Source organism: Crocodylus porosus, unplaced genomic scaffold (assembly GCF_001723895.1).
Source record: "Crocodylus porosus isolate Cpor-Errol unplaced genomic scaffold, CroPor_comp1, whole genome shotgun sequence".
NCBI lineage: Eukaryota > Metazoa > Chordata > Crocodylia > Crocodylidae > Crocodylus > Crocodylus porosus.
The window spans coordinates 13,478,668-13,504,636 of NW_017728947.1; the positions used below are offsets into that span (position 1 = coordinate 13,478,668).

At 42.5% G+C, this 25,969-nt stretch overlaps 1 protein-coding gene across 6 annotated transcripts in view; it reads right to left on the reverse strand.

Moving 5' to 3' along the window:
* STK33 (serine/threonine kinase 33) overlaps positions 1–25,969 on the reverse strand; it is an 87,802-nt gene that overhangs the window by 46,020 nt on the left and 15,813 nt on the right. For 3 of the 6 annotated variants that reach the window (XM_019552209.1, XM_019552214.1, XM_019552212.1), the window contains exon 2: positions 4,781–4,861. The exons of 2 other annotated variants lie outside the window; for them this stretch is intronic. Coding sequence is in view for 1 of the 4 variants with exons in the window: in XM_019552214.1 (XP_019407759.1) it covers positions 4,781–4,798 (18 nt within the window). In the remaining 3 variants the exon portion in view is untranslated. Of the gene's footprint in view, positions 1–4,780; positions 4,862–11,167; positions 11,383–25,969 lie in introns of those variants that run through there. One more of the 6 variants, XM_019552216.1, reaches the window with a different exon arrangement.

Here is a 25,969-nt window from a genome sequence, read left to right on the forward strand (position 1 = left end):
ATTTGGATTTGGAGATTCAGCTGCCGAATCAAGCCGAATCTCCTCTGAATTGAATCAGTGACCAAAGCTTCACACAGCCCTAATGGATTTCACAGCTATGTTTCATAAAATACAAACAATATTGTAGAATATATATCAGTATTTCTCCCATATTTACCAGTCATTTTCTTTAAAGCCTCCAATTTTCTCCTTTAATTTTGCCTCCTATTAGACAGGCAATATAAATAAAATGTTAGATAATGAATTTGAATTTCCCACATAACTTTCTCATAAACCAATTGGAGAAATGTGGGCTAGATAAAACTACTCTAAGGCAGACAGATAACTGGCTCAACAGCCACAACCAAAGGGAAACTATTAACAAGTTCATGTTAAAATGACAGGAGGTTTTTTAAGTAGAGTCCCACAGGAGGTTGTCCTGGGCTCAGTGCTGTTCAATGAATTTAACAGTTTGGATGCTGGTATAGAAAGCTTCTTGAGCAAGTTTGCAGACAACACAAAACTGGGAAGGACTGTGGACACACTGGAGGATGCATGCAAACACAATTCAGAAGGATCTTGACAGATTGGAAAGTTGGGGTAGAGTTAGCAGGATGAAGTTCAATGCAGACAAAGGCAAGGTGCTGTACCCTAGGAGGAATAATCTAAAACAAATATACAAAGTGGGTGATCTTGGCAGACCAGACTCAATATGAGGCTGCAGTCTGATCCAGCTCTACAAAGAGTGAATGTGCTTTTGGGATGCATCAACAGAAGCATTAGGTGCGAGATAAAGGAGGTGATAGTGCCTCTCTACTCAGCACAGCTTATACCCCATCTGGAAAACTATGTGCAGGTCTGGGCTCCACATTTTAAAAAGGACATGGAGAAGTTACAGAGAGTCCAGAGACAGTCAACAAAGATAATAATGAGCTTGGAAAACAAGTCACATGAGAGAAGGCTGAAGAAGCTAGGCATGTTCAGCTTGTGGAAAAGATGATTAAGAGGGGCACAATAGCAATTTTCAAATACTTGAGGGGCTGCCATCAAGAAGGGGAAAAGCACCTTATCTCTTTCACTGTAGAGAGGTGGATGTGGTACAGTGACTTGCAGCTGCCGTAAAGTAAGTTTAGATTGGATATCCGGAAAAAACTTCTTCACAGTTAGAAGAACAGTGAGGCAGTGGAACAGACTGCCTAGGGAAGTTATGGACTTCCCATCCCTGGAGGTGTTCAGGAAGAGGTTGGACAGCCACTGGTTGGGGATGAGCTAGGCATAGCTATGCCTAAGTTCTACTATGGGTATTTCCCATGCTTCTGGGCTTTGCCGGTTACGCCCACCCACACCTTTCTGCCAAATATATCATGGTATTTTTAAGGCTTCCACAGAGGCATTGAATGTTGGCAATAGTCAAAGCTAGGACTTTTTGACTGGGGTGGACCAATACTCCTGCTGGGACCAAGATCAGAGATTCCCTGCTAGAGGGTCTTGTCCCACCGCTCAGGGTCTGAACAATGGCTGTGTTTGGGGTCAGGAAGGAATTTTACCCCATGGTCAGACTGATAGGGACTGGGGGGGGGGGGCTGCCTTCCTCTGTAGTGGGGCAAGTGGACCTTTAACCTGGGATCTGTTGAGAATGTATTGACATTTCATAGACACAGGACGCTGGCTGCCATGGTTCCCCTGCTTTACCTGTGGCAGGTTAGGGTGTTAGGTCTGTGTTATGTCAGGATTGATGGGAATCTCATGTAGAGTTTAGATTATGGACTGTATAAAATGATTTGGATAGGGATGATCCTGCTCCAGGCAGGGATTGGACTAGGTGACTTCTGGAAACTTACAGCTTAATTCTCTATGATTCTATGATTTGTTTTTCGAAAACGTTAAAGATAATCATGACCAGTAATTCACATTCATAAAAGTTCAATGTGCAAAAAAAAATACCATAAGCTAGTGATGAGTCAACTAGTCTTTCAATCAAATAGATGATTGTTCTAAGGAGAGAGGCAGAACCACTTCCATTTACTAACAACATTTAAAACCAACTTCTGGAAAAAGAAAACCAAAGTGAAAATAGCCACATACAAATCCTATCATTGACTGCCCTAATTTACAACAGATAGTGAGGACAACACCCTTGTACTGGCAAATTGTCCAATAATACAGCATGTAGTGCCTGTCTTAAACATCCTCTTTTCTTAATTTGGCTATTCTGGCGTCTTCACAATTAAATTAATTTGAGAAGTTATTAACTGAGCCAACCAAGTGGCTCAGACAGTTGCACACAAAAATTACTCCTGGTTTTGAAATAAAATGCACTGTAGTGCCAAGTGAAGCGCAGAAGCAACAATTTGACTCAGGATTTACTAAACAGGTTCATTGTTGTATAACAGGGAGGTCCATATCTTTAAGAGATTCCTCTATTTTAGTTTGCTCCCCACTTCCCCTCTAAATTATGTTTTATTTTCCATGAGATAGTGTTTTTCCTTGGAGTGGCACAATTCTGTTTTCCACCTTTTATCTTTATTCTTTTTTTCATCCCATAAAAGGAGGAAAAGGGCAAACAGCTAGTTCTGTGTAGAAGCCTATGTTGAGGGCAGTGGAGTACTGCTGACCTGAAGAGCTACATCAGTCAAGCCCTGCTGAAGGCACTGGTACAGAAGAGCAGCAACAGGAAAGGGCTAAAGCCTAGAAACCTCAGGAAAAAATAAAGCAGCTTTGGTGCACAGCCAACTAGTGAACCTGAAATATGTGAACGTGAAATATGCTAAATCTCTTTTCCCCCACTTATTTAGGATACTTTCATGAGGGATACAGCGTTCTCCGATTTTGATTTCTTTTACATGATGAAGAAGAATAAAAGCTTATTTTTTTGGAGCACCTTTTTGGTTTGGTTTTTGTTTTGTTTTGTTCTTTGCTCGTTTGTTTTTAACAAGCGAGCTATTCCCCTGGTCTCTATAATGGAATGATAGAGAATTATATTTGAATTTCAAGAGACAAAGTACCAATTCCAACAATGTCTTAATGAAGCTACAAGATTTTGAAGCAGTATTGCAGCTTTGGCAAAGACTACTTAGTTCATCTGCCTAAAGCAAGCACCATGATGATATATGAAAGAAGGTAGGAACAACACTTGGGGAGAAGGAAATCATTAGTCTTCCCAACACCTTATGCTGGAGGGAAAAAACGACAGAGGAAGCTCCACAAGAAAAAAAGAAATCAGCCATTAAAAGGCAAAATACCTAAAATTACAAGAGGTTAATTTTGCTGAAATAGCATCTTCTACTTCACTCAGACAGACATAGCAATACATCTCCTAAGTACATATTAACTATGAATGTTAATATATTATTTTAACTCCAGCTTAAATTTAAAAAAATGTAACGCTCAGTCACACAGAGCAGTAATGTGGATCCACCACATGGGCACAAATGAATCATTAACCCATAGAATGCAGACAGCAACTATAAAGCACTGATGTCTATAGTTTTTTATAAGTATATCAATTTGTTGTCTATACAAGGATCAGAAGTCCTAGGCTACATTACCAACCTTCCCCCTCATATCAGAAAACATTACTGTATAACACTACCAGTAAGGGGAAAGAAAATCAAGTCAGAGGTGGCTACAAATTAATCCTATGTTTTACTAATTTTCTTGGCATATTTCAAAAAAGTAATAATGTGCAACCTAAAGGGTGGTTAATGCCTTAGTTTTAGGTTATATTTCCAAACAATAAACTTTCTATATGAAAGAAAATTATTTACATTAAAGAGAAAATGTATAGCTCTCTGCCATGGAAGACAGATGGGATCATTACTAATCAAATCTGCTATGAACTAGTTAAAACAAAATCAGTGAATTTCTGGACTGTGAAAGCCCTACTTTGCAGTCCCTACAGAATGCAAAACTCCTATTAACTATATATCAGGAATTATCTGTTAGTAAAAATTTAGGATTAGAACCCAAATTCCAACACACTGTATATCTGTCTTGTGACTTACAGGAAGTATTTCAGAATGCTTCAAATTCATCCACACATTCAAATATATATTCAATATACTGGTATCAGATTCAGCCCTACAGCTGATAAATAATGAGAAATTCTAGCCAACTCCAATAAGCAACTCAAATTGTTTTCATTATATCGCAGCCAATGACAACAATGACCTTGAGTCATCAGGACAGATATGTAGGCAGACAAATGGTTATTTTAACTACTGGTTAAAGAGGAATGTTATTTAAATAAGTAGTTTTCATGAAAAGACGGTAAAATCCATCCATAATTTTTTTCTGTTGGCGATTCCTAAAGATCTTACAATGGAACTGTAAACCCAATAAGCCAGATTCTGATTTCATTTATACCAATATAAATTTGGAGTAGCTTCAACTAAGTCCACAGGTTTGGTTTGTCTGTATTTACACCAACGTAACCGAGATCAGAATCAAGCCATAAATGATTAAAATCGATAGAGCGCATAGTTTACTGATAGCATTGCCTAAGAAAAGGCAATAAGCCTCAGGCATAGTATTACTAGATTACACAATTTCGCTGACAGGTTGAAGGGCTTGAAAAGCAGCTGAGAGGTGTAGAGGATTTCATTTTCACAGGCAAAAGATATTTTCCTTCAATTAAAAGGACATCATCATGTCATTTCTTCAAAATTAAAGTTAAGTTCTGTCTTCAACGATAAATTTTCTTTCTTTGTATTTTCCCCCCAAACAGATTTTCTTTTTTAACAACAGTTAGAATGTACAACGTAAATGTCAGTTTTTGTTTAGGAATGAAACAAAACAGTACCTTATCACGCAAAAACATCCACAGAATCCAGCATTATTGATACTATCATCACAGCTCTGGTAACAGGGTTAATTGGTTCTGCTGAGGTAATAGACAGAAGACAAAACACTGCTTTAGTGAATCCCAAAAAAGAGAGTGGCCATGATTTTAATAATCTCTCACTGATAAGCCAAATCCCATACTGCTTACTCTCACTTCAGTGAGGAGTTTTACCAAAGTAAACAGTAATGGTACAACAATTCCCCTATATTCAGTTTTTGTTTTGCACTTAAAGCAGACCTTCAACCACCTTCTTTTTAAAGGAGGCAGTATATCTTCTCAAATTCACAGTATATAATCTGTGGCTAATGATTACATTTTCTGGAGCTGCCAAGTAAATCTATAGCATAATTACTATTAATTAAAAATAAGACTTCTAAAGATTTCTTTTTCAGAGTCCTCACTTCCTCAGACTCCTCCTCCCAACAAACAAGTAACTGGCTCTCATTTTTACTTTCTAAAAAGTTAAAGCTCATTACCAACTACCGAAGAATGTTCATTGTAGATACTAAGATGTGCTTAAGAAAGAGTTATTAACTTTTTTTTTTACTATACTATACTGGTGATCAGGAGAGGTCCCAGATGATTGGAAAAAGGCAAATGTAGTCCCCGTCTTTAAGAAAGGGAAGAAGCAGCATCCAGGAAACAACAGACCAGTCAGCCTCACCTCCATCCCTGGAAAAATAATAAAGCAGATCCTCAAGGAATACACTTCTAAGCACTTGAAGGAGCAGAAGGTGATTAGGAATGGTCAGCCTGGATTCACCGAGAGCAAGTCACACGTGACCAACCTGATCGCCTTCTATGACGCGATGACTGGCTCTGTGGATGCAGGGAGATCAGCTGATGCGTTATACTTTGACTTTAGCAAGGCTTTTGATAGTCTTCCACAACATTCTCACAAGCAAGCTAAGGAGGTATAGGTTGGAGAAATGGACTGTAAGGTGGATAGAAAAGTGGCTGGATCACTGGGCTCAAAGGATAGTAGTAATTAGGGCGGTGTGAAACAGCACCATTCCCCTTCGATTTCCATTTCAACGGAAGAGTGTTTTGAGTTTCATTTAGTTTTGAAAACATTTCCATTTCACTGAAACTGTTTCGCTGTTTCGATTTTTTTCAACATTTCACTAATTGGCTATTCTGCACTCAGCGCCAGGAAGATCATGCTGCTGCTGACCCTAGCTGGCAGCATCAGCCTCCTGTCATCCGGTAGGCAGATCAGGGGCCTACACCCCTAGGAGGATTCTGGCATGGCCCCTGAAGCCCTCCTGAGGATGCGGGCAAGCCCCTGAAGATAATGAGAAGAAGGAATGCACCCATCCTGCCAGATGGGCAGCAAGAACACTCCCAAGCTGAGATAAGCTGAAGACAAAAAAAAAGAACAACCACAAACACAGAAGCTGTGTATGGAAAAACCCCAAAGCACTGAAACAAAGGGTGCCAATCCCTATAAAAGAACACTTTGAAAATGTCAAGTTGGGTGAGTCTCTTTCTCTACTGCAGTCGGAGCACAGATAAATCTGTTCACTCTGCTCCAGCTGTTATCTTCAAATCTGCTATCTTCAAATCATCAACACCTCCTCAATGAGCCCAGGTTGGCCACCCTGGGCTGATATTGAGCAACTACTGCTGGTAACTATATCTGGTGTATGTGTGGATGGAATGGTTGTTTTGTGTATGTGTGTAACGATGTTTATGATGATTTGTGTGCATTTGTATGAATGGTGTGTCCAAACCTCTATGTCTAATTCATGTAATCAATAAACGTGCCACCTTGCCTTATCCCCCTTTATAAAGTCTTGCTTGTGATTTTAGCCATTGGCAATTTGAGTAACAGGTGTAGGCTGTATCCAGAGTCAGTCTATCATCTGGCAGGCATATCAGGGGCCCACAGCCCCCGGAGTACTCCGGCACAGCCCCCACAGCTCTCCCAGGGGTGCGGGTGAGCCCCTGATCTGCCTGCCAGATAAGAGGAGGTGGGTGCTGCCTGCTGGGACTGACACCGGGAAGATCAGTGCTGCCACTGGCCCCAAGCAGCAGCACCCGCCTCCTGTAATCCCTTGTGCAGATCAGGAGTCTGCCCACACCCCCAGGAGGGCTGTGGGAGCTGTGCCGGCATCCTCCCGGGGATGCAGGCCCCCGATCTGCCTGCCGGATGACAGAAGGCAGGTGCTGCTGCCTGGGGCCAGCAGCAGCATCCATCTTCCTGGCACTGGGTGCAGGCTGTGCCCATCTGTCAGGCAGATCAGGGCCCACACCCCTAGCAGGACTCCAGCACAGGCCCCGCAGCCCTCCCGGGGGTGCAAGCGAGCCCTCGATCTGCCTGCTAGACGAGAGGTGGCGGGCACTGCCAGCTGGGACTGGTGCTAACGTCAGTAAGCCTAGCTTCAAAGATTTAAACATTTCAAAACTTTCAAAACACTTCGAGTTCCCTTGTTTTGTTTCGAAGCTGTTTTGAAGGCCTTTGTTTCATTTTGATTTTGCTGTTTTGAGATTGAAACACATCAAAACAGCTTTGAAAAGAAACAGCGGCCGAAATTCCGTGAAGTCCTACATAGCATGGTGGAAAACTCAGTTAGCCTGCAAGAGAACTAGCTGCCCCGTCACATGGATGTGCAAATTAACCTACGCAAAGTACCACACCTGTGCAGCTACACTGCTTCCAGTTCAGCAAGCAGCCCATCTGGAACAGCACATCTGACAGAGCAAATGCAAGGCATGGTAAGTTTATCATGTAGACAAGGCTTTAATCTTCCAACCTGCTGATATCCAACACAACCAAAAAATGTATGACAACTGAGTAAACTATGAAACAGCTGAATTTTGTTTCATCATCACACTCTAATTAATGTATTACAATGTTTTTTAACTAGAACATCCTTAACAGTTTTCTTACTATGTAAACTATATATGCTTGCCTTGAAGTAAAACTAGAGAAATAGAAATTCCATGTCCAACCACTGGAACAAAATAAATGGATTTTGGTAGGGTATGTGGCAGAAGGCCACCTCTGTTTCTCCCCATAAACTCTGCTCCATGGCAGTTTGGTTAGGATGGGCCCAGCAGAGGAGACACACCTTACCTTATCTCTTTAGGTAACCTGAGTTGGATACATTCTTGAGGGAGGGGAAAACCTGTTCTCTCTGCCTATGTGACTGGCATCACATACCTGGGTGAGGGGCTTGCTCTCTGGGGAGCTAAGAACTGCCAGTCTGCCCAACAACTAGTGATGCATTTCAAATTGGTTGGCTGACAGCCAACAGGTGCTGGCCTCTGTTGGACCAGGCAAATGACAAGGGCTATATAAGTTAAGGACTACCCAGGAGGAGGGGGCAGCAACCATGAGGAAGGCTCAGAGATAAGAGAAGAGCCGAACCATCTGAAACTTGCTCTCTCTCTCAAAACTCATGATCAAGGAGCTGCCTACCTCCAGAGGGAATCTCTACCTAACTTAGGAGTAAGATACCTGAGATCTAACTAGATATATAGCTTGCAGTAACTCAGATGTATGATCAAAGGCTAACCAGCCATGCCAGTTTGCTCTATGGGATTTCTCTGATATTGGTCTACCCTGCACCCTATTCCAACCCTACCTCTTGCAACCAATGGATCAGATGAGATGGATCTTACTGAACTTCTGTTCAGCACAGCCCCGGGTATGGGAAAGCCCAGCCTCTGGTCTCAGACTCAGGGCTGTGCTTTTCCTACTCTCTCCTCTCCCCAATCCCAGCACAAGGCCCATTTTTTAGCCTCCCTAGCCCCTCCTCCTCCCTCAGATGGATGATCCCAATGCCTAGCTGATCAGCCAGCCCCCACAAAATCCCCCATCAGCAAGCTGCTCCCAGTGCCAGTTTTACTAGTGTTTACCAGTACTAGGAGCTGGCTGAAGTAAGTTGAGGTGGGGGAGGAGCAGGTGGGATCAGAGGTAGGGGGGGTGTTCATCTGGGCTCAGGGAGGGATCAGGAAGCTAAAAATATCCCTGGTTCAGGGGTGGGGGAGAGAGTTCCTGTCCCCTGAATCCTCCCCCCCACAGACCCCACTACCCGCCTTGATCCCACCAAACCCCCCCAGACCTCATCACCTCTCACAGACCCTACCTGACCCCTGATCCCCTACACAGATTCTGCCTGCCCCCGTCACGGAGTGGGGCCTAGGAGCGGCCGTGATCTCACTAGCGCCCCCTGTCGTGTCAATCAGGCAATCCAGCACCCTCTACTCGCCCGCCACGTCTTTGATGTTATAAGGTTCAATCTGGGAGGCTGCCTCTTATCGCCCTGGACACTGCGCTAATACTATTCCCCGTTCCGAGTGGGGTGCCTCAATGCACCCCTGCCTTAGGCGCAATGCATGCCTCCTACCTCCCCTTTAGCACGCCCCAAGCCTCGCAGCTCTTCCTGGACTTTATCTGGTCCTTAACCTTCTGCATCCTACCTGGCGACCATGGGCATGTCTCGCAACCAGCACCCCTCTCCGGCGCCCTTGGGCTTGTCACGCAACCAGCGCCTCTTACTACTGATTAGCCCAATCGGGCTCACTAAGGGTGTTCTTCCCACCGGGGTCAGCAGCCTAAGCCTTCCCTGGCCCCTTTGTGTTCCTGTCAATAATAATTATCCAAATCCTATCCCCGGTTGGGACTCAGGTGGCCGTAGCCGTACCTGGCCCCCTGGACCACTGTCTGGGTCTTCTGCCTCACTAGGGTCAGCGGCCTAAGCCTTGCCTGGCCTCTCCGGGTTCCTGTTGATACTACTTATCCACTTAGGCTCAGGCGACCTAAGCCTTATCTGGCTCCTCTGGGTCGTGTCAATAATAAGTATCCAGATAAGCTCAGGCGGCCGGAGCCTTACCTGGCCCCTTCGGTTCCTCAGGGTTCCTGTTATCCTGGAAACCCTCCGGAACGCCTTCTAGACTCGCACCCCTCTTGGGGCAACTGTCAATAATCTACGCCCCTCTTGCGGTTGCTTCTTATTACACATGCCCTGCCTGGGGCCTCTCTTCCACACGTGCCCGCTCCCACGGCTTCTCAGCACCTTCTCCGGGCTCTCTATAGCAACTGACTCACCCTCGCCGGGCTAGTCGCCTTTACAGCACCCACCCTAGGCTTTTACCCGTGTGGCTCCCACACCTGGAGCCCAACACGAGTACCTACAGGCTTCATTCTGGTGCTAGACCCCTTGGGCAGGGTCCTCTGCCCTGCTCGGGCCTCTCACTATTGCCCACACAGAGCTACCCGCTGTGTCACCTCAGCACCGACCAGCTGTGCCGTCCCAGGCACCACTTGTTTGCCCACGCAGGGCACCAGGAACCCCCCAAACAACTGGGGAGCTCCCGTGAGGCCTCCTCACGCCCCTACAGCCTCACCCGGTCCTCCGGTATAACAATAACTAAACCATAAGCCAAACGGCTGCAACATAACAACAAGAAGCCTTCTGGCTTATAACATATGGCCTACGCTTCCTTGGCTCTCTAACCATGCCATAGCTGCTCGGGTGGTCATGCTGCAACCATCAGCTCCGCTCTCCCACAGAGCTCCTGCTCCTGCAGCTGCCAGAAGGGAACTGCTCTTTAGGCTCCAGCCTGGGCTGTTTATAAAAGCCCGGCCCTGCCATAGCTGCTCGGGTGGTCATGCTGCAACCATCAGCTCCGCTCTCCCACAGAGCTCCTGCTCCTGCAGCTGCCAGAAGGGAACTGCCTTTCTAGGCTCCGGCCTGGGCTGTCCCTGCCCTCTTCCAGTCACATGGCCCACCCGGTTGCCGCAGCAACCAGCACCTGAGCTGCCCCTGGAGATTGGCAGCCCCACTTCTAGCAACAGGGCACCTCAGTGCTCCTGTGACACCCCCCAATCCTCCCAGTGGCAGTCACTTATCCCCACAACTCCCATGAACCCCACATGCCTACCTGTTCTCTCCATAAACCCTACTTGCCCCCCAATTTCCAAAACTCCTCCTGCGGACCCCACTTGTCCACCCCAATCCCCCTCATGGACACCTCCCAATCTCCCCCCCCAGACCCCACTGGCCCCCCAACTCTCCCAACCCCTACCCACTGTTCCCCCATCCTAAGTGAAGATTAGGTAGCCATTTTTAACCTGATCTAACCTCCCACTCACTTCCCCAAATGTCTGTATACACCCCATGTCTTCCTGCTTTTTTTGCTTTACTTCCAGTTACTTAAACTTGCAGCTTCAAAGCTTAAGAAAGGTATCAGCAGCACGGAAACTGAGTGTAAACATTTTTGCAAAAAGCCAAACAGTTCAAAGTCTTTTGGACGGTTAAACAATATTCATGAAGCTATACAAAACAACATCTTGTTAGAGTTGAGTTTTAGAATATCCTAAATAAAACTTCTTACCTTATTCACTCTTGCTTGCTCTCACATGAGAAACTTCTGTATAAAACCCTTTTTCTCTGAGGAAAAAAAAAAAGTCAATGAATAACAAACTTTTTTTCCTCATTGTAGTATTATCAACATTTAGCAGAAACATGGGTCAAATTCAGAAGTGCTCTGCTACATAGATACAAAGGGTCTGACTTCTCATAAAAAGAGGTCCAAGCTCTATTGCTACCCACATGTATGCCCATCTGAAGGTATGTGGGTAAGTGTTCATACAAAAGTGGATGTGCATACAATCCTCCAATTTAAAAAAAAAAATTGGGGTGCAAATTCAAATTAATGGAAAGAAATGTATTATGACAGTATTTAAAAGGCTTCAGACATCAAACACTGGCCGCTAAGCCAATACATTTGAAACAATCAGTGATGCATACTAATTATACACAAGGAATGAGAAACAAACCACTTGAATGGTTATAAAGATCCTATTGCTCAGCAGCCAAGCACAATAACTTGCCCAGGCAAGTGAAACCTAATTACCTAATGAACATTAAATTAACCTGCTAACCAGTGCTTCAAAATCCTTGGTGTACTCAGTAACCAGAATGCTTAATTTGAGGCTGAGATTAAAAACTGGTTCAGCATTATAATAAATTTATACCCCCAAACTACCCAGTGTTGTTTGACAATATACATTTGTGGCATATAGTGTGCATTTAAGTATTACCACTCTGTTTTACATCAACAGTATTCTGTCAAACAGTATTTTGTTCTTTACAGCAAAAGCATGGATCTAGGTAAAAATAAGTATATTAGAACAACATTTCTCAACATGTGGGCTGCGACCCAAAAGTGGGTCACAAGAATACATGAAAGGGTCACGAACAAACTTTAAAAATGGATCAACACATTTAAAAAATGGCTTCTCCTTTAAAGGAGAAAAACATGGGAAACTATGGCTTTTCCCCTGCAGGCTGGCAGAGTTTCCCCCTGCCCTATACACCCACCCCCTGCCCCACACATTGAGAGACTGGGGCCTAGGGACAAGTTGGGAGTGAGGGGCCCTGGGTCAAGACTGGTTAATGTTTGCAAAGGGGCCCTGGTACAAAAAATGTTGAGAAACACTGTGTTAGAAGATAATACTACATACAGTTATAGAAAAACTAGTGATTCACATTTCTTCAAATGAGTTAGAACAAGAGAGAAAAAGCACAGGCTAAATTTTTAAATGATCCCTCAACTGGTCTTCAAAATATGCATATACAAGAAAAATGTTTGTATGCACAAAATGATTATTGATACGATTATGCAGTTACATGCTCTGCGCATGTATTTTTCAGGCCTTGTTTCAGAAGTGACAAGTACCAAAATGTAATACCATGGCTGCTTTAGTGTCTAAGGAATATAAGGAGAAATTAGAAGAAATTAGAAGCAGCCTTAGCTTACTAAAATGATTTAGTCTAGTTATTACATTACTATTCTGGGTTGCACAGCATCAGTTGCTGGCAAATGTTATGTATTTTGGCTTTGTTTGATATTACTAAAATATTATATTGCATTTATTAATAAGAGGACAAAAGCTTCTTATCTACTGTTTTTTGTGCAGGATTTTTAAAATAGTTCTTCATATCTTGCCTTAGTAATGCAACGTTGTATTATACTGTTTGCCCTATCTTTTGAGGTGAGATAACGCAGCAGCTATTGTTCAGGTAGATTTTCATGTTAACTAAACAACAGTATATAAGGTAAATCCCTAACTTTAAGGGATATATAGTAGTCAAATGCAAAAGGAGACTATGATGTAAGAAAACTCTACTCAGTACATGAACACATAACTTTGCGGTTGTATGTGCCACAAAACGTCTTTTTTCATAGATTTCACAGACATTAGGGCTGGAAGGGATCTTTCACAAACTTCAATTTATAAATTGTGCATGATGCACATCTCTGTCTTTGTAATATTTTAAATTTAAAAAATATAATATCCTAAGCTGTTGTTTCATCTTTCATTTGATTCAAACATTTCAGAACTTAAATCTACATTATTACAAGTCTCTTCAGAAGATTTAAATAGTATTAAAATGCTATTTTAATTTAAATGGAAAGAGATCTAGAAAATTAAGGTTGCCTAATGTTAGAAAACCTAATGGAGTATGGATTTCTGCTTCAAGTTCTTTAACCAGTCACCTCAGCCATCTTATATCTGTCTCTCATTGACACAAGTTTTAAAGATGTGAATGAATTTTCAGAGTACGTTGCAGATATCCTTTAACTTTTGAGCAGTGAGCAAGACTGGAGTACCAGTATTTGCAGAACACACATTCTCTGAAGAAAAGATGCATTTTTCACATCTAACCAGTCAAGAAACAAGGTATAATTATTATTCTTTCTTCGACTTTATAATTAAGTGTTTAAATGCATACAAGTAACTTAGCCATAAAGATCAGCTATGGGCAATAAAATCAAGACAGCCAGAATGCATAATGATTGAGAACAGCTCTGACAGTTACAACCCCAAAGTCAGGGAGGTCATAAAAAGTAAGCAACTGAAGCTACTCTGCCTTACCAAAAGACCCCTGAATAAAAAACCTACTAAAGAAAAGGAGGAGACAGATGGGGAGTTACAATTTCTAATAAGGATTCTCTAATATTTAGCATATAAGTAAAATTGGACACGTTTTGAAATGAAAATAGTGACTTGGAAATTGGTTCAGGTCTCCAAAGACTACTCATAGTAAGACTTGGATCTTTAACTAAGGAAGTGCTACGTGGTTTATGGGCACTTTGACTAAACAGAGAGAAGCTATGCTGAGGTTGTTGTATTTGGAGCTGTGCCTAAGAAAGCAGGCCAAACACTGTTTTATTTTCCTCTGGCTAAGCTGCTTATTTTTTTAATCTTCTCCTTTTTGGTCCAGATCAAAGACCCCACAAACCTAACCTTCAGGAAGACTGCTGGTGGTCAGGTTACAGATATATTCTGGCTACAGTGCCAACCATAGGGTGAGAAAGGTCAAAGAAACAAGATCTCAACATCTTGAGAATATCGTCTGAAAAAATAACTCTACAAAATAAAATGCCTGGTCCAGTGATGCTCAAGCTATGGCCTGCAGGCTGGATCCAACCCATAGGGCTCCCCACAGATCCAAAAATGAGCAGTAGCAGCATTAACTGCCCCAGCTCTAGGAAATGAGCAGTAGCAGTGTTAACTGCCCCAGCTCTAGGAGTCACAGCACTTAAACCCATCCACCATTCCCCTGCCACCAAATTTCTGGAGGCATAAGAAGCCCTGGGAGCCAGGTGACATGGCCCTGTCTGCCAGATCATACCTACACACTGGCACTACACCACTCTTCCAGCCCACAGGACTAGACAGTTTGACCACCACAGGGCTAGTCTAAATTATATTTAAAAAGAAACTCTCAGATGCGAATTTCTCATTCGAACTATTTGATAAAGTATGAGCAAATAGAATAAATTTATTATTCAAGGTCAACCAACAAACTATTCCTGTATCCTAAAATCAACTGTGTTTTGGCTGGCTAATTCATCAGCACTAGTAATAGAGCAAGACTTTCCAGACTGCGATAGAACTAGTCTGACTGAGTAACAGAAAACTGTAAACGTGTCTCGTGAATGTGAATGTTGTGAATGGCTGACTGAGCTAAAAGACTGTTATTTACCATGTTCCTGACATAAACATAGTATGAACATCAGAGTAAACACAAGTTAAAAAAGGGGCAACAGATTGAGACTACATTAATACAGCTGGTATAGAAAAAGTCTACAGTGGATGTGTCTACATGTGCTCCTATGGCACCTAAGTTACTGTGCCATCATTTGTACTTCCTTTTGGTACTTCCTTTGGGGTATTATTAGTCCATACTGTACTGTGTGCGCCATGCACAATTTTTTTTAGCTGTTACGTCACTTTAGCAATGCGCTATAATGAGGGAATGTGTTGCTACGGGGACATAGCTGTGGTGTCACGGTTTGTGACTGCCAACACTATGTTGCTGTAGTGCGTTGCTGTAGTGCATTACTACAGTGATGCAGCATCATGTGGAGACACACCCAGCCTCTCTCCAGCAAATTAAATACCAGCTTACCCCACGAGGCATTCATTTTGCAGTAATGGTACCTTACTTTGTCACATATTGTGGTGATGTTTAAAGTATTCTTTCATTGTACATTGCAGCTTAACAGGTCAAGAATTTATTACATATTTCATTAGTCTATTATTTTAACACTATATGGTAGTGTGAAAATTTCTAGTGCTTTATTTATTGCTATTTATTATTTCCACTAACCAAGTCAAAAATATATGGCAAAACTGTAAGTTTCTGGTAATATTACAGGAATGCATTTCTAGGGCTCTCTCTCAATGTTCAGGGTACAGAAAACAGAAAAATACCTAACAAAGACAGTGTATACACAGTCTAAGCCACATATATTGGGCTGCTTTAACAAGTAGAAAATTGCCCAATATACAGGGCAGCCTTGTAGCCTATCTCAACTTCTGTCAGCACTGTGCTATTAACAGAGTTTAAACAGACCAAGTCCTGTCAATGTCATGGCGGCCTTAATAAGATACAAATACCTAAAAGCAAGACATCCCTGCAGAAATTAGCAGGCAGGCTTAAACAGAACCTAAAATATTCAAATCAATAGGATTTAGCAAATGGCTAGTGCTATTTGCATGATTTAAATGGCTGCCTATTGTCCTAGAAATCTTATGGGACCTATGCTAGTTTGTTTGCCAGGGTTACATAGACAGGTAATTAGCTCTTTGGAATTAGGATGCTAAATTGCAGGTAGGAATGATTCTGAACTACAGATGAACTTTGGATTCTCAAAAACATTACTTCACTTCTCAGGACTTTCCTCTATCCTCAAAAGGATGAAAAATGATCCACTCATTAAAGGAGCCTATGAAGGGTTTTATATGCAGGGGGGCTGGACTCAATTATCTGGTAAGGTCCCTCCCAGCCCCTAACATCTACAAATCTATGATATAAAACATGAACACAGCCATATTGCAAAATTTTACCTATGCCAATGGGGTACAACCTTTTTGGCAGGTATGCCACAGATTAGCCCCACACTTGCCCTGAGTGCCATTCTGATCTTTTTTACCTGCCCAATATGTTGCTCTTTTTTTACTACCTCATGCTCCCTGCTCAAACTGCTTTTTTTTTTACTTCTTGGTTCTTCTATGACTATGCTACCTGTCCCCTCCCTGATCTGACATGTCTCCATACACAGAGGCTGCCTGTGCAACTTGGGGCACTTGTGCTGCAAGTTGACCACCTGTGCCCTACACAGTTTTTAAAAAAGATTTATATATGAAGTGAGAAGTTACCTCAATCAAAGACTCAAGATGAAGAAGGCCAAAGTAACCTGAAGCTAAAGAATGTATAATAAATTGGTGTAGATAAACCCAAATAGCCTGTACTGAATAACAAGCATGGATTTTTTCAAAGCAACAGACCTAGATAAATTAATTAATTGGCAAGAACCAACAAATGAAAAAAGAGGACAAGGGTTAATGATATGTTTGGACAAGTTGGTATAAGTAAGAGATTTTTATGTGAAGCCATTTGTCAAAAAGCACTTCACAAATTCTACATAAAAGATCTGCTACTAAGTTGGAGCTGTTTAAAAAAAACAAATACTCCACAAAAGTTTAAGACAGGACATAAAATAATTTCTATTTGAAACTGCTAGGAAAATTCCCAGTTGGTACATTCTACATATGAAGTTAGATTTTGGCTAGGATCCTGAGAAAAAACACCTATACTCTTATAAGAACGTATAACCTGTAAGATACGGGGTTGTCAACCGGGGGGGTATGTGTGCCCCCAGGGGTACTTGGAAAGGTGGTAGGGGGTACACGTGGGCAAGCAGGGATGGAACACCACCACCCACCACCCCATGCTGCCGCCTCCTAGGAGCAAGACCAGGGGGGCAAGGGCAGTGGCTCCCCTCTGCAGGCCACACAGGCACTGCCCAGCCAGCCACTGGGTGGGGGGGTCACACGAGGCAACTGCCACTACCACCACCGCCATCCACTACCCCACACACTGCTGGCACCACATACAAGCCCTCCCCCCCACATCTGGCCACCACCACCAAAGAGGTACACTCTGTAAAAAAGGTTGAAAACACCTGTGTAAAATTATTCACAGGAACTTCTGGTTAATGCCTTATCCAAAAGTCAGCAGCACAGTACCCCAAGATAGGATCAAGTACTGAAGCAGAGGATTTAAAATTGTAAACGATACTTTCTGTTAGAGACCTCATTTAATGGTTCCTTACTACAAATTCGCAAGAGCTCACAATGCTTTGTCACACAAATTGGGGTAGGAACAGGGGAGTTCAAAATTCTAAAATCTACCCAAAAATTTATCTTTCCACATCTCTTACTCCAAATTTGCTGGGACTATATATTGTTCTATTAAACAATAAAGCAGAAGGACTCAAACAAGGAACATTCGTGAAGTCTAAGATTATAGCGTATACTGGAAGAAAGCATACATTTAGAGGACAACCCAGATGCACTCAGTACAGGAGCTGACTTTGTATTGGTCAATATTTTCTAAACATCAACTTGATCTGTGTTGTTTGTTTGGGTTGAGCTGCACCTCATTGTAACTCATGAGTTTTAACCACTGCCCTTCCCTTAAGACAGCTGTGGAATATCAAACTCTATGAAAATGAGTATGAGAGCAAAACTCAAAACACAAGACACATCTCCATCCAAAACAGATGGAAGGGCATTCCTGGGTACTGCTTTGGGCAAGGTGGGCATCTTTGGGGCCGTATACACATGCAAGAGAGAGATAGATGACATAACAGAAGTGGAGACAGAGCTCAAAAACAGACTGAGAAAAGTCGAAAACAGAGCAGTGTGCACCACCTTTCACGAAGCCTAAAGACTGGAGTCTGGGTTGCAATGCTGCCTGAGAGAGGTTTGGAGATGTGATCAGGGAACCACCTCTTCCTGCCGTACTCAAGAAAGCACAGATTTATACATTCTTGTAAATAAAAACAGCTGCAGCAGAAAAACCCTGACTCCATGACGAATTGCCTCTCCCACTGAAATAACTTACAAGATTCTAAGTTTTGCCTACCTCCTCGGGTTAACAGGAGATAATATTATTAAAATACAATTATATGGGTTTTTTGCTTAATATATAAACCAGTAAGGTTAATGAATCTGCTATCAAAAGTATGTGGTAAATGAGAACAAACAAAAAACTACATTCTGTAAATTTTAGCCAGCCGCATAGAATGTATGCCCAGAAAAGAACAAATGCAGTTATTTAGATGCTTCCTACAAAAAAAAGTTAAGAGTAAAATAAAGCTGAAATGCAACTATAAACGCTTAAGATGAAAACAGAATTTTACATGCAACCAGTCACTAATTAACATTGTTTGGAAATAGTTATTTTGGGACCATCTATACTTTTATCATTTATTTCTCCCACAAGGTGGCATCTTCCTTCCATATTTTCTTTCTACAGTAGCCTAGATGAAACGGAGGGGGTTTTTTTATTGAAAATTACTGCATATCTGCTCAGACAAAAAAATTGTACTTGGATATCGGTGCACAAACACGTAATTGAGTATTTATATTAAGCAATTAGCAAGATTTCCAACATAAACATCGTACATTTACTGATTCCTCATAGGAGATCTGAACCAATTCCTAAGTCACTATTTCCATTTCCAAACTTGTCCAATTCTACTTATATGCTAATATAAAAAAGGCAAATTGCTTTCTGAAGGAATATGTATTCTGGCTAAGTTAGTCTAACTAAAGCTTTAAAAATAAAACATTTTCACTAATGTTAAATTAGCTATAATTATTATTTACTTAGGTTTAAAATGAAAATGTCAGGCTCTCTACATTGCTGATTTTTTAAATGAAAACAGTTAATAAAAATAATTCCAGCAAGTGAACCAAGTCAAATCAATAAAACATTAGGTCTTTCTTTACCCACAGAGACTTGAATCAGAAGCAGAAGTTATGTTATATTTACTGTTAAAATAAACCTTAAACACAAACTGAAAATGTAATTTTCCTAAAATATCAGATGCAAGGGTAAAGCACAGGGAATACTAATTATATATTTCATTGCAATGAATGCATTAAAACATATATTTACAAATTAATCACAGACTGGATAAATAAAACTAAAACTCTAAATGAAAATAAGGCAGGCTTTTTGATGAAGAATTAAAAAAACTCAGAAACAGAAAAAATGACATGCAATCCAAAATACCTGCCTATTTTAGATTTATGTTAATACCACCTCCCTATTTTTTCTATTCAGTGCTTTTCCAGAACAAAAATGATCTAGTTATTTCTTGAATTCAATATCTGCTAACTTGACACAGGACAAATATTGTTTGCTTTTTCATGAGACCTTTCTCCATTACAATAAAAAGCACATTTACATAAGCAACTAATACTTTTCTGTGAATAGTTCAGAATTCCAAATTCAATTGTGACTCCACTGCTCTAAATTTTAGGGGGGGGAAACACAAAACCATAGTTTTCTTGGGTATAATAACATCAAACTGATGGGTTTTATTCAGCTCTTTATTGAAAAGAAATGATCCACAATAAATTAAATGCCACTCAGTTCTAAAATAGTGAAGCTTGAACACACTTAAGACCAAGGGCATTTATGCACATACCTTTTTGTCCTGCAATGTGCCAGATATCTACCATTTCAGAGTAGACTTGATTAATCAAGTCTGCTCCGCATGAGAGCTGATGCAAACTGTGCAACGCTGCATGCACTTGTGTGTGGCAAAATGCATGTCAGCGCACAGAAAATGGTGGTGATGCACTTTTGAACTAAAGCACCTTTTATGTGTTTTCATTCAAAAGCACACTGCTGCTATTTTCTCAGTGCTGACACACATTTCGCCACTTATACAACTGCAAGCAATGCAGCGCTGGGCGCTTTTCAAGGTTCCTGGTGCTGTGGCACTTGCATGTGTAAAAATGCCCCAACTGTCCATCCAGAATTAAGAAAGCAAGCAAGAGAATAAAAATGATTGCAGTATGATGAAAAGATTATGCTTAGTGAATAAGAATGTCAAGGATGAAGGTTAATCATCATACCTTGCCATCAAATATAACTTTACAAATTCCTTTTTAAAAAGTATCTATTATGTACTCACTAAGAGAAACAAGATATGCAAGAAATAATGTTCCTTATTTACTGCAGGCATAGACTTGTTGCATGGACACAGGCTTCAGGTTTTATACACTTGTCAGTTTGGTTTATTTAAGGATTTGTTCTAGCAAACTTTCCCCCATCTCCCAACCACTATGGCCCCCTAGCAAGCATTACATTTATCATGCAATTAACATGTTAATTACCCAATAAACTGTAACATGCCATACAAGCAAGCAACTTACTAAGTGATAAAAACAGTAAACTGGCCAGAAAAGGGTAAACCAGCATCAAAGATATTATTTGTTAAAAGTGGAACAACTTTGTGGCTTGTTTGTATCACACTTTATTTTGAATGTATGGCACGTTATAGGATAATTTTATTTTCCAAGGTAAGGTAAGTCTGTGTCTTGTTTCCCAGTCTATATTCTGGCTTTTGATGTTCCGGTTACAGTGTGATACAGGAGCAAGAACTCAGGCTAGAATGGGCAAGGAATAGGATACACAGTACTCATTAAAGCTAGATGTTTCCTATCAGCTAGGCTTCATACTAAACCAGGGGTGGGCAAAATACAGCTTGTGGGTCAGATCCAGCCCACTCTATCTGGCCCACAGGGCCCCTAAAAAATTTATAAAATTACTTATTATTGTCCATGGCTGCCTGTCTAAACTGACCAGGTGCCTGTGGCAGCAGGTGTTGGTGGCAGCAGGACCCAGGGGCAGCAGCAGCAAGGCCCACCTGGCTCTGCCCCACACTCAGCCCGACCCACAGACCCCAATCAGAAGCCTCTGCCTAGCAAAGGAGTCTGGCCTCATGACCCTGGGGCTGATCCCCGCCTCCCTCCACCCAAGAGTGCAGTCAGATAAGAACAGCGGGCAGGAAGGACCACTAGAGATCGCCCTAGTATGCGGGGGCTGAGCCAACTCCTGCTGCATTCTATGATCCTGGTCATGCAGTGGGGAACCACATGCTGCTGGAGCACCACATGGCTGGGTGGGGGAGAGGGGAGAAACAGCAGCAGGGAAGTAGGAAAATGGAGGTGGCAGCAGGTGGTAGGGGGAGTAGCAGTGAGTGGGCAGGCAGGAAGGCAGCAACAGCTGGGCTGGAGGACAGGGCAAAAGCATGGGGCACATGCCAGTGGGGACCCAGGGCAGGGTGGCAGGAACATGAAGCCCAGGCTGACAGGGGCTCTATGGAGCCAATCCAGTTCCCCCCTTTCCCTGCCAGTGCAGCAGAAGCCAGCCCAACCCCAGCAATTCCTGGCTGGCTCCATGCAGTGCAGGCCAGGCCATCTCCGGCTCTACACAATTCCCAACTGGCACCGGCTGTGCTGTACGGTCCTGAACATGCAGCCATGTGATGCTGGAGCGATGGGTAGAGGGGAGCAGTGGCGGGTGAGCGGGTGGGGGGTGAGGAAGCAGCAGGTGAGCAGGGGGAGGAGCAGTGGGCAGGGGAAGCAGTGGTGGGTGGGTGAGGGAAGCGGCAGTGGGCAGGAAGGCAGGGGAAGTGACACTGGTTTGTGAGGGTGGGTGTCTTCAAGAAGGCCAACACTGCACTCCTGGTGCCCAACACACTCAGCACTTCACTACAACCACCATCCTCCCACACAGTACACCCCACACAATCCCCCTACACCTCACACACCCACAACCCCATGCACACCCCAGTCAGCCTCCCCAACACACTCAAAGTCCCTCAAACCCCATACTCACCCACACTGTACATATCCACATACATGCCCACATACACCCCACATACACACGCCTCCACACCCCCAAGCCCCATACCCACCCATGCCTATCCACCTCTCCACAAACACACCCTTCCCATGCCCCACATACACACACACCCTGTACCCACCCACCCATAACCTGCAAACCCCTCCATATCCTCCGCCCTACAATATACAAAAGTAAGACTTCATTTTAAGCTATTATGCAATCACCTCTATGTACACTACACAAAACACATTTGATTTTTAGAAGTTTGATTTTTAGAATATAATTTTTTTTTCTCGTTCCAAAATGGCAACCTCCTAGCTGAAAGGACTACTTCCAGGGTAAGGGGAGGAATTTCTGGTGGAAAAGGTCAGGGGTTGGGGGGGGTAGAACTTCCAGTCCCAAGATGGCAACCAAGGGGTGGGGCAGCTGTCAAGGGGCAGGCCTACCCGTGCAACCTTCAACAGCTCACCAAAACTCGTTCAGCAGCCCTCCAACCAAAATAATTGCCCGCCCCTGTACTACAGCATTTAGGAAACTCGCTAAAATGTGTTAATTTGTCTCATTGTAAGTGAAAGGTTGTCAGCCACTGCCCTAGAGTAATAACATGGGTACATACTCAAAGGGTACATACCCTTACTTCATTGGCTCACCTTAAAGCTGGAAGTAGGTATGAAGTGGGGTTCCACAGGCATGTCTTGAGCCTTCTACTACTGACTACTTCAACAGTTTGACAGTGCATTTTAAATTTGTAGCTGTTAACAAACTGGAAGGAATTACAAGTGCTCTGGCGGACAGGATCGGAATTAAAAGATATTTTGACGCACTACAGAAAAGTGTGAAATAAGCAAGACAACATGCAAATAGGACATATGCAAAATATCACACTTAAGTAGGTATACTTTACTACAGACATATAAAATGGGAAACCACTGATTAACTAGCAGTTCTTCAGAAAACAGGTTATAGTGGCTCACACAATAAACAAGAGTTGAGGATATCAAGTTGCTATAAAAAGACACCATTACACTAGGATGTATAAACAGAAGTATTGGCTGTAATGCATGAAGTAATCCTTCTGCTTTACTCACAATGAGTAAGGTCTTAAGAGTAATGTGCCCAGTTTTGGGCATCACACTTTAAAAATGCAGACCACCTGGAGACCATCTGAGAGAGAGAGAGGGAGAGGTCTAAAACAGATGACCTATGAAGAAAGAAAGAACTGTGTTTAACACTGAAAAGAGAAGACTGAGGAGATACAAAAATAATGTGAAATGTGCAAAAAGGTTATTGTAAAGATGGAACTTACAAACTACTCTCCATAATCATTGAAAATATGACAAAATAAATTGCTACAAGGAATATTTAGGTAGATATTAGGAACTTTCAAACTGTAATGACAGTTGAACACTGGGATAGATTAAGTAGGGAGGTTATAGAATACCATATCTTCCAATGCCTAAGATAAGGTTGTTTCTGCTGAAAAAGGAAATCTAAAATGAGCCACATAACGAAAAAAATGAAATTACTGTAATAAAAACTGAATAGATGCAATCAAATTGATGTTAATTTTATACTTTGGAAAGGGATGTAATCTTATACACAGCTGCACCTATAGGCAACACATAGTGAGGGGCATGGGAGAACATGCGGGTGCCAAGAGAAACACCGGCGGCACTTCCGAGTTTGCTGCCGGCACTTTCTGTTCCAGAGAGAGAGAGATCTGTCAGCAATCAGCCACTGAGGGATCAGGAGGCACCAGTTGCCCAGGGATGCACCAGATAATGCAATATTACCCATTTATTTGGTCTTTGTGCAGCATGTGTAGAAGGAAAGAAAAGGTATGATGTTACTTCTAAATAATAACTGACATTTCACTCAATCCAACATGAAAAAGAAAGTCATTCTGACTAATTAGGCCTGGAATGAAAATTAAGAATGAATGGAAACATACAAAATATCAAATCCTGATGATCATCATAAAATTCAAATAAAATAGTAACAAAATCCATAAGATAAGAGCAAATGTATCAGAACAGTGACATGTTTATATAGGAATAATGAATTTTAAAAAATTGGAGGGATCTACAGATCTACAGTTCTATACTAAATTCTGTCTGAGAGGTTTCAAGCATGCAAGGAAGTTCATGAAAAATTAGAGTGCTTACAATATTCAAAGCCAGTTCATTTATGAAACAGCAAGACTGCAATGCCTTGAACCTACCTTCATGTAGCTATGCAGACGTTGCTTTGTACTAATTTCATTTTTCTTATTTATACCGCTTAGCCCTTACTTTGACAATATTCTCAGTGAAGACACCAGTTATTTTGCACAAGGTCTTCAGGATCAATTGCCATGTGTCATCATCAAGAGCAACTGACCTAAAGGAACATATACCGAGGGATTCAACAACAGGACTGAACACTAGTTCTGTAACAGAAAAGGAGTAAAGTCAAGTTATATGAGCATCGGACAGGACTGACTTCCAGAAATTAATTCTTTCTTATCCCAGATTGAAAATTATTTCTCTGTAGCCTTAGGTGAGTCACTTAACCTCTCTGCCTAAATTACATTATTTGTAAAATAATAGTAATGCTAATTTCTTACTTTACTGGACAAGTCAGAATTAATTAGTCCTGTAAAATGGCCTCAAGATGTCATTCCCCTGATAGAATTCATTATTACTGTTGTCAGTGCACCACTAGCAGATAACATGACATTAGTGCTGATGGATCAATTAAAGGCGGACATAGAGCTAAGGCGGACATAGAGCTAAGACTTGCATCCAAAATCAAAGATAACAAAAAGTCCTTTTTCAAATATATAGGGAGGATGAAGAAAGCACCAGGAAATGTGGGGCCCCTGCAAGATCCTCTGGGCAGTCTGGTGGTTGTGCCAGAAGAGAAAGCAGACCTCTTTAACCAATTCTTCACCTCTGTTTTCTCAGGCAGGGACCGGGACTTCCCCACCGTGATGCAAGACGGACTCGAGGGGAATGCCTCCAGACCTCAGGCTGGGGAGGACCAGGTTAGATAGCTTCTGGAGGGGCTGGATGTGTTCAAATCAGCGGGTCTAGATGCTCTCCACCCCAGGGTGAGGGAGCTAGCAGGGGTTATTGCAGGGCCCTTGGCACGGCTTTATGAGCGCTCGTGGTGCTCAGGCCAGGTGCCGGATGATTGGAAGGTAGCCAACGTGGTCCCCATCTTTAAAAAAGGGAGGAGGGAGGACCCAGGCGACTATAGGCCCATCAGTCTTACCTCAATCCTAGGGAAATTCTTTGAGAAGATCATCATGGAGCACATCTGTGATGGGCCAGCCTCAGAGATGATGCTCATGGGCAACCAGCACGGTTTCATTAGGGGCAGGTCATGTCAGACCAACCTGATTGACTTTTATGATCAGGTCACAAAAGCCTTGGATGTAGGTGCTGCCATGGATGTAGTCTTTCTGGACTTCAGCAAGGCCTTTGACACCGTCTCCCACCCCACCCTCATCAAGAAATTGGGCGACTGTGGCGTTGATGCCTACACAGTCAAATGGATTGCAGATTGGCTGAAGGGTCACACTCAGAGGGTGGTGGTGGATGGGTCATATTCAACCTGGGGAGAAGTGGGCAGTGGAGTCCCCCAGGGCTCGGTCCTTGGGCCCGTGCTATTCAATCTCTTTATCAGCGATTTGGATGACAGGGTGAAAAGCACCCTGTTTAAATTCGCTGATGATACCAAAATTTGGGGTGAGGTAAGCACGCTAGTAGGGAGGGAAAGAGTACAGCAAGACTTGGATAGGTTACAGGGGTGGGTTAGCAAAAACAGGACGCGTTTCAACACTGACAAGTGCAGGGTGCTGCACTTGGGCAGTAGTAACCAGCAGCACACTTATAAGATGGGAAACTCCCTTCTTGAGAGCATG